The following is a 9,915-nucleotide window of genomic DNA, read 5'->3' on the forward strand; positions in this document are numbered from 1 at the left end:
CTATCCTTCACTATTTTTAGGCGAAGGAGAGAAGTAGTTTCATTACTACTATGGAATACTAAAAATTCGAAGTTATTATTCATTAATTTCTCAATATCATACAAACCAAACTTGTTACTAAAATCTCGATTAATAACGACGTTGTTCTCTGTTTTCATTTTTTTAAATTTATGTTTGTTTTTTATTGACTTTTCAATATGGTTTTTAACTTCGCTCAAGAAACACTTGAAAACAAAAGTAAGTTTTTCTACATTTTTTTAGTTTTTAGAACTTGACTTACTTTCTAAACCATTAATTTTGAAAAGACATAATTCTGAAATGGGTCTAAATAGTTCATGATTTAGCATTAGTTATGGAGTCCAAAATAGGATTGGAATTTAAGAAGGGTAAAAAACCTCCCTCCAACATGCACCAAACTGCACAATTTTTCAACCCATGTGGTCAACACTATCCAATTTCCAAACAAATTCAATACTAAAAACGTTTTCTCCCCAATGAAAACCCAGAAGACAACAAACAGGGACCAGTGTCAGACATTATATATATATATATTTTCAAAAAACGCAAACCATTTCTCAGAACATCAAACGTGTTGATTGAAAGGTCAAATAGATTTTATGATTGGTAGAGTTTGGAAATGGTAGTCAATATCATGATCAAATGGGCCAACTCATTTTCAATTTTCTGTAGCAAAAATAAAACAATAAAAAAAAGAAAGTTGGGTCAGCTCCACTTTCTCCCTGTTTCTGTGGCCACAATGATCCAACAAAGATGACGCCTTTATTTACGTTACAAAAATTAAAAAGCTCTCATTTTCAATTCTCAACCCTTTTAAGACCTCTTCTTTAACACTCATTTTACAGTACTTAGCCGCGTTTCTTACACTTACCATCTCTCTTAAACTATATATTCGAGTTTCATAACTTCATTCTTTCATCAATCATCACTGACCCAAAACCAAATACATCTCTCTTAATCTCTCTGAAATTTCTCTCTCTTTCTTTAGAAACCATTCAAATGGGTTGTTTTTCTGCTTGTTTCTCTTTGAAATCAACAAACACAGCAAAGCTTCTAGACATTGATGGGGGTCTGATCGGAAAAGTCAGGCTTCCGGTGAAAGCGGCGGAGCTGATGCTGGAGAGGCCTGGCCAGGTTATCTCTCCGGTGGATGTGCTCCGGCGAACTCGTCGGATTTCGGCTTTGAAAGCCGATGACGAGCTTGTGGGTGGGAAGATATATGTGGTGGTGGCTGTGGGAAGAATTGGGTCTAAAGTTTCGATGACGGAATTGGAGAATTTTGAGTTGGGTTGCAAGAATAGGGTGAAGAAGAACGGATCGAAGGTGCAGCCGGCGGCGGCAACGGCGGCAACGGCGGCGGAGGAAGGTTCTGATCAGTTGAGTTGTGTTCGTGGAAATTATAAGCGGTGGAATCCCAATTTAGAATCGATTTCTGAGGATTTTTCACTCTCTTTTAGAGAGAAACATTAGAAGGATTAGGGGTTTTGGTTGATTTAATAGAACAGAGTGTAGACTAATTGTATCATAAAATTTATGGTAAAATTATACTTTTGATTCTCGAAAAGTTATCGATTATGTTCTTGAACAAATTAAAGATTTCAAGTGAAATACTTCTACAAACAAGGAAATCAAGCTAAATAGCTATTCTAAAGAATTCTTAGTAGTGTGAAAAGAACTACCAAGTAGAAAATTACCAACCTAACGTGGAGCAGTCAAATCAAGGAGTTTAATGCTTCGACTTAAGATATATAATAAATAATAATGGTTTTTTGTCACGTGCCATTTATGTGGTTAAAGAGAGATAAACGGACTAAATCAAGTCTCCAATTGATCGTTTGGTTTCACGTTTCTCTTCGGTCGAAGTCGGTTTGACCGTTATGTAAACCAACCATGATCGATTTTATTGGAAAACTAACTTCGACCAATCGATGCTCACCTCTAGTGTTAGATAATTCAAGGAGTTGTTGGCTTGAGAATCATGTTGAAGATCTTATTCCTTCTCATTTCAAGAAGGTTTGGTTGGTGGATGAAAAGAAAAAGAGGGAGATCGGAGAATTTGGGGGAGTTGGGTTTGAGATATGAAAGAGTATTGACTACTATAATTTAACCTAGTTATAGATAAACACTACTTAAATAAGAAATGATTTAGAGACAATAAGTTCAAGTTACAATGACTATCTTAGAGTTGTTTTGACAACTAAATATAGTAGGACTAGATGATTGTGTTGTGAAAATAGTCGAAGTGCGGACAAATTGACTTAGACATTCATAAATGAAAAAAAAAATAGTGAAAGTGAGTGAGAGATTATTATTTTTTCTTTTTGAAATGTCAAGGGGAGAAAGATTGTGGATACTAAAGTTTGTAACTTATTAAATGTAGTGTGTTTATTAATTAATAAAAAAGGATCTTGCTTCAGCATTAATTTTCCATTAAATAATATACATTTTCATTCAATAATATACATGATTGAAGCTAAGGTTGTTAGAAAATACCACTATGTATGTGTTGACATATGCTAGTATTTGAGTAAGGATGAGTTGTCTCATGTTGATGAAATTATTGATATGCATCTATTTTAGAGTGTTTATGTAAAGATAGACCTACAAAATTTGTATACAGTATAAAATTTATATAAGGTGAATATATGATTTATTTATCATTTCTTTGTAGCGTTGATAAGAAAAGATATAAATGTATCTCATTAAGATGCATGTCAATTCTTGTCATTTTGAATGTAGTCTCTTGGGGGAGTAACAAGGGCCTCGTCATAAGTTTAATAAACTAATTAAACTTAATATTCTAGGGACTTAGTCAAACAAAGTTAAAGAATATTACTTTACAAGATAAACTATGTTTATGAAAAGTAAAATGAGTGACAGTGTCGAAGTGTTGGTACAAATTTTCGATTAAAACTTCAATCTTTGATTGATTTAAGGGATATGTGTGTTCATAATTAGATCGTTGGTGTACTATTCATTATAGAATCTCAAAGAGTAAAATGATAAACTAATATGTTCGTAATTATGAATAATTTAGGAGTGATAGCAAATGTGTAAAAGTTATAACCATATCCAACTGTTTCATAACTCAACGGTCAAAAAACATGAATAACATTCTCTATAAGTCAAACTTTCGACATTTCAACTCCACATTTTTAATGCTATATATTAAAAGAGAGAAAAACTTTAGGTTGAATTAAAAATAATGTACTAAATAGATAATTAAGGCATCATTCGGTAACCATTTTTTTTTTTTTTTGAAAATTAAGTTTACATATGCTACTTCCACCTTCAAATTTCTTCTTTTGTTATCTTCTTTAGCCAATGATTTAAAAAAAAAAAAAACAAATTAGAATTTGAAAACTAAAAAAGTAGTTTTTAAAAACTTGTTTTTGTTTTTAGAATTTGACTAAGAATTCAACTATTATACTTATGAAAGATGCAAATCATGGAAAGAAATGAGAAAAAAATAGGCTTAATTTTAGAAACTAAAAATAAAAAAACAAAATGGTTATCGAACAAGACCTAATTAATTAGGATTGATTGATCACAAGAATGTATAGGCTCCATTATTGAAAGAGGCTGAAGCCCAATAAAAGGCATAGGGTGCTTTATGGAGCCCAACTATGGATCTTGAACAGTATAAGGTCCAAAGCCATCCATTTGGGCCTAACAAGGCCCTAGCATTTTTCTTTCATACGTGCGTTTCGAAATTTTAAATTCTAATCTTTTTAATCGATGGTATATATTAATTATTAGCTAATGTAATTTTGAGAAACAATTAAAATAAACTCTCCATTTTTTTCTAAAAAACTTCATCTTTGTCTAGTCATGTTTAGAGGATTTTTTTTTCTATTCTTTTCCTTTCTGAAAATAGTATAGGAGAATCAAACCTCTAATTTTGAAGTTGATAATACATATTTTATGACTGTTGAACTATGCTCATTTTTGGGTTAGTTTTATTTCGTTACCATGTATCTGACCCACAAAGAAATTTCTAATTTTAATATTATTTTTAAGAAAAATAATTTTAATATGCCTAGGTATTGAAATAATTATTTATGCTTTTGTGATAAATTAGTATTTGTATTTTATCAATAATTTAATAGAAAAACGTTATGCATGGTGAATAATTTACTCCCAATCCCCATTTTAAAATATATATTTTTCTTCTCCCATACCCAAACTTGTTTAAAATAGGGATTCTTGGACTTATGAGCATGTAGAAATTGGACTTTTCAAATCTCTTGACTTTTTTTTTTATTAAGAATGTATGTCTAAACAGTTAATTGATCGAATTATGCTTAGATTGACAATCTCCTAATCATGTTCTAGTAAAATTCTCCCTTTTTAATTTTATAACAATATAAAATTCGATGTATATATCCTTATTTGAAAGAAGCATCTAAAAAGGGTAATTAATTTTGGCATGACATAATATAATAATTTTTTTAAAAAAAAAAAACACAAAAAACAAGTGAACTAAACTACTAGTCCACCCAAATCCCTTTTACTCCACTCACCACATTTAAGGATAAATTATTAGGAATTATCATCATAATATCAACTAACATGGAAATTTCGATCAAAATCCAACATTAATTAGATAAGAGGATGATCTTAAATTTATAAGAGAGGACGATTATCGATCTTAAAAAGTATGGAATTTTTTGAATGAAACCAAAAGTAAAGTTATAAAAACTTGTGTCCAAATAATATCATAGAGATATGTGAAGGTTTGCAGACCCTAATAATAGCTCTATATATAGTAATTAACCTTTACTTCTTGATTCTTTCATTAAAGTTGGAAGTTCAAATCTTACCATAATAAAATGAACATTATTTCAACCTAACTCAAATTATATAATTAATTATAGAAAGAAAACATTTTTGAATTGCATAAAAAGGGGTGACTTAATTGATTGGTTAAATTTAAAAATAGAAAATGATTTAGTTAATATAGTTATTGTAATAGTTGAACTATCTCTTGACTTTAGTTAAATTTTCCACCAAATCCCTTTGTTGTTGACCAGATCTCAAGAAACCAACATGATCATCATCATCATCATCATTCCTTCCTTCCTTTCTCTTCAACAAAACAAACTTGCTTTAAACTCAAACCCCAACCACTCAGATCATCCAAATTTTCACCACCATTATCACCAAAATAAGCCTTCCCCATTATAATTAATGGAGCTGTTCAACAAACTCCTTTCCCACCTCTAACATTCCTCTTCTTATTCCTTCCTCTCCTTTCTCTCCTCCTCACCTCACCTTCCGATCATTCTCCGATGGGCAACGTCACCTTCGTCTCCGGCATTGGGAGAGTTGTTCTCTCCGACGATTCCATTCAAAAATTCAACGAACCGTTCACAGCGGCCGAGCTGATGCTCGAACACCCACGACAAGTTGTCGTTGAGATCTGCAAAAGTACCATCATAAGAAAACGGCTAACTCCATTGCCAGCCGACGAAAAGCTCGATTCAAAGAAGGTCGGTTAAATCATTACTGAACTCAAAAGTTTAATAGTGTGATAGATTATTTTTCTCTCTTTCAACTTGATAAGTCAATTAGTTTTTCTTTAGATTTTAGATGTTTGTATTCATTGTTTATTGTACCTTTTGTGTCGGACAAAACATGCTTATTATTAAAGTATGCCAAACAATTGCTTTCTTTACATCTAGAAGGTAATTTCTAGTTTTTTTTAATGCTAATGTATTTTAAATAATGAGAAAAATAAGTACCTAAAGAGTGCTATAGATGCATTAAGCTTCATTCACTTAAGTTTAACTATGCCTTTTAATTTGCAAAAAAAACTTCTTATTTTAATTTTTATATGGAATTAGAATTATTACCTTAAAGTGGATAACATACAATATGATGAATCATTTACATTTCATATTGTCAACAAGGTTTATATGATGCTACCTATAAGAGGAGGCAAGCCAGCATCATTGTCGTCGGAGGAAATCCGCCGTGTTCTTCTATGTGCCAACTCGGCGTTAAGGTCGCGCTCTCTCCTTCTTTCGTCTTCTAAGGTTCTTCCTTGGTTTGCTAGGGCTGCGACGTCTGCGACAATAACGACAACGAGAGAGGTCCAAGTGGAGATTAAAAAGGAAGATCTTGTGAAGATCGAAGGAGAGGAAGATCGATGGGAAACGGAGATGGCGGCGGAGGGGAGGCCGGAGTATTTGAGCAGACAGTTATCTGGTAGAGGTTGGAAGCCAAGCTTGGATACAATTAAGGAGAAGAAATTTGAGAAGAAATATTCTCATTGGTTGTTCAACTTTTGAAGGCATTGGGAAACATATGTTATATGTGCTTTATTATTATTAAGAAGGTTTCATATATAATGAAAATATTTGGAAAAAAAAAATAGAGTTAATATAGAATGTTACACAAGTGTTTTTTCTTTTTTTTTTTGGGGTGTGTTGTTATGTTTATATTGATTGTTAGAAGGATTACTCAATATGATATATAAACCTGAACAAAATGATATACATGTTATTGACTTTTTTAAATGTCAGTTTTAAAAAACGAACTATTAGGAGTGATGCATGAACAATTTTTAAAGAAAAATCTAGCTAAAAATTTGAAAGTCTAGAAGTTTAATTGCTATAATTATAAGTTTCACACGATGTTTTACTAAATGGAACAAGGTGTAAATTGATATATTTATAAAAGTTTATGGTTTAAATTAGAAAAATTGGAGAAAATGACAAAATTCAGGAGTCCTTTAAATTTATGTCAAAAACCAGAAATAATAAGAATTTTGGCAAAACATGTGTTGTTCATGTAGTATCTACTTTTATAACACCAAATTTGGCCCTAGTATGGTTGGCTAACAACATTATTGAATACAGTGTAATTGTTATAGCGGGTATCGAATAGAAATACATGTAAATGGGAAGCATCGATTATGAGATTCCAACCAAATGAATTCAAGAGAAAAAGGTAGCATATTTTTTTGGTCAATTTGAATTTCAAATGGGTAGTTTAATATCAGATCTGATTTGATATAACCATTTTTCAAATTTATTCAAAATGAATCAATCTTTGATTTGTATATCTTCATTTTTATTTTAATTTATACTAGATCTTCAAATTTTACATTACCTTATTATTTCAAATTTGTATTGGTATATTGGATTATGACTAAAATTTTATTCATTTTTTTATACATATTATCATCAAATAAACAGTATATTTCATTTAAATTTTCTCATTTTCTCATTTTTATTACATTTTATCACTTATCATCTTAATACATTATTACATCATTTAAAAAAATTTTATACACACTTCGTTTTATCAATATCTCAAAAAAAGTCTTATCTTTTTATACAAATAAGTTAAGTAGTCATTGTTTCAATCTTTTTATTTTTGCTATGGATCTACATTGAGTAAGAATTATTTTTTACGATAGATGGAAATGAAAGTTTACACTATCATGATTATCATGTTATTGAAACTTATATTCCATCAAATTCGTCTTTCCCATAAATTGTTGATTATATTCAAGGTAAGCTTTTTCAGTCTTCCAATATCTATGTACTCGTTTGACATTGTACTTACAAAGTATTTAAATAGTGAGTCATCTCGTCCTTACTATTGATAATAATTCGGTCTTTGTTTGCTTTTTTTTTTCACTAGTCATTCTAGCAGTCCTCAATCTTTCACTACTCTTGTTCTTCATTCATTTTTCTCTTTTTTTATAATTTTAATCCTTGTTCAAATGAATTTAAAGGGTTGATTATTTTTAAACTTATTCGTTAAAAAATGGCAAATAATGTATAGAACAGATCAAAGTGCATGGCAAAAAGAAAGATTGTAGGAAGTTTTGATTTTCCTATATGTGAAAAACTCGTGGTATTATCGTGAAAAAATCCGGTGGTATTATTGATTTTCTTCTCCCACGATAGAGATTGATTGGACTCATCCTTCCGCTTGCAGAAGGATCAATTTTAGAGTTCCTTGCAATAGGATCAGTTTCGATGTCCCTTAAATGGGTAAACAAGGGTTAGAGAAGAATATACATGAGAAGGTGAAATTTTTGTTCACGATTTGCAATCACTTACCTTGCAACAATGGAAGGGATTTCTCCAGCCTATTTGCTAGTGTAGCCATAATGGAAGGGATTCTCCTCATGATGGGCAGGGAGATTTTGTGATGTGTCGCCTGAGCAAAGAGGTTTTGTGACTGGTCGGCCAAACAGAGTGATTTTGTTCTTCACGCTTTCGGTGTGTCTTGATTTCGATTGAGGAAAGTCGAAAATCTCTACTTTCTTTTATTGTGGAATTAGAGTTCTTTGTGTTTTTGGGTTTTTTTTTTTTTTTTAATGCACGCCTTGATTTGTGTAGCAATCATATCATGTAGGTGTAGATTTGAGGTTTGTAGGCTGCATCCGTTTAGAAACTCTCCGACTTCAATATGTGAACGTTGGACCTTTTATTTTAAGTGAGGGTAGTTTTGATAAATTTTTCATTATTATTTTTTTATTATTTAATTCAATTTTGCCATTTTCACAATTTTTAAAATATTTTGTTATTCCAAATGAAACTTTAAATTTAATCATTTATCTAGGCAGCCTTTTAAATTAATACAATTGTATTTCAAAGTTTTAATTGATGCAACCCTCACAATTATTTAGGAGAATAATGTGATATGTTTTCCCTTAGTTTATGAATTTTTAGATTAAAATACCATTTCGGTTCCTATATTTTGAGAGTTTCTTTATTTCATCTTTATGTTTTTAAATGTGTAAATTTAAATTTTATGTGCTTTCAAAAAATCTTAAAATATTACCAAATTTTATAAAAATCTAACTTTAAAATAACAATAAGCACAATATTTAAATTTAATTCAAAGTACATAAACTTTTGAGGATTTTTTATTATTATTATTAAATTGAATCTACCACTTGAGTTACACGGTGAGAGGAGTATCGATAGTCTCGCTATAAAATGTTCCAATTAAGTATCAACATGAGAATAATTCAATCGGACATAAGACATATGCTTTCCATCCCTACATTGATATAAATAAAATATATTATTGTCTCAAAATCAAGTTTTTCTCATTAGATAAAAAGTACAATAAAAATATTCAATGATGACAAATAATCAAACAAATCCATGTCATACATTAATAATTTCTCTTTCTCTTACCATTCAATAAAAATGAGGATGGTGGTTGCTTGCAGTAATATTTGGATTGACATATTTAATAAGATAAATTCTTATAAATAGAAAAATCTAAAAAATATTTACATTTTATAACAAAAATTTTTTTGAAATTTATTGCTATAAAGTATAAATGTTTTTAAATATTTTTTATATTTAAAAAAATCCCTATTAATAATTTAATTTCATATTAATTAAAGATTATTTAATATTATTAATGAACTCTAATTTGAGTCATAGATCTTTTGATCGTTAAAATATGTTAGATTGAACTATGCCACTTTAATCACTATAAAGATTATTCTTACACTATACCATTCAAGTTAGTAATTCAACCATTAATTGTTGTCATATATTTCTAATAAACTCATTAATAACTGAAAGTTACTCATTAATGATACCAATATGAGCATAGCACTATATAATAAGATATTATTATTGTTATAATTATTATTATTATAAATTGAAGGTGGGATCTCCACACCAAACATTTGTTCAACTTAAAAAAATGGTGAAAAATATGTTTTTTGGTCCCTAAATTTTGAATCTAGTTTTTATTTAGTCCACAGGTTTCAAAATGTTACACATTTAGTTCTTTAGCTTTGAGTTTGATTTCAATTTAGTCCCTAAATTTTGAAATGCTACAATTTTTACCCATGACATTTGAGTTTTGCTTCAATGTGGTCATTATGTTTGAAGATTTACACTTGTAACC

General features: G+C 29.9%; 2 protein-coding genes across 2 annotated transcripts; both read left to right on the forward strand.

The window, feature by feature from the left end:
- The first annotated feature begins 672 nt into the window (after positions 1-672).
- LOC120086461 (uncharacterized) lies at positions 673-1,582 on the forward strand. Its single transcript, XM_039043133.2, has one exon. It carries the CDS (start codon positions 1,018-1,020, stop codon positions 1,486-1,488), a length of 471 nt encoding a protein of 156 aa, XP_038899061.1. The 5' UTR covers positions 673-1,017; the 3' UTR covers positions 1,489-1,582.
- A 3,592-nt stretch (positions 1,583-5,174) lies between these two features.
- On the forward strand, positions 5,175-6,529 carry LOC120086875 (multidrug resistance protein ABC transporter family protein). Its single transcript, XM_039043689.2, has 2 exons — positions 5,175-5,510; positions 5,931-6,529. The coding sequence occupies exons 1-2, from the start codon at positions 5,310-5,312 to the stop codon at positions 6,309-6,311; spliced, it is 582 nt and encodes a 193-aa protein (XP_038899617.2). The 5' UTR covers positions 5,175-5,309; the 3' UTR covers positions 6,312-6,529.
- Positions 6,530-9,915: the final 3,386 nt, after the last annotated feature.

Source organism: Benincasa hispida, chromosome 9 (assembly GCF_027475165.1).
Source record: "Benincasa hispida cultivar pf3 chromosome 9, pf3_genome.v1.1, whole genome shotgun sequence".
Taxonomy (NCBI): Eukaryota; Viridiplantae; Streptophyta; class Magnoliopsida; order Cucurbitales; family Cucurbitaceae; genus Benincasa; species Benincasa hispida.

What these genes read in the sequence shown, in the direction of transcription:
- LOC120086461 (XM_039043133.2), top strand. Translation starts at nt 1,018, where the DNA reads ATGGGTTGTTTTTCTGCTTGTTTCTCTTTGAAATCAACAAACACAGCA.
- LOC120086875 (XM_039043689.2), top strand. Translation starts at nt 5,310, where the DNA reads ATGGGCAACGTCACCTTCGTCTCCGGCATTGGGAGAGTTGTTCTCTCC. An exon ending in AAAAGCTCGATTCAAAGAAG is followed by an intron (nt 5,511 to 5,930) that starts GTCGGTTAAATC and finishes ATTGTCAACAAG; the next exon opens with GTTTATATGATGCTACCTAT.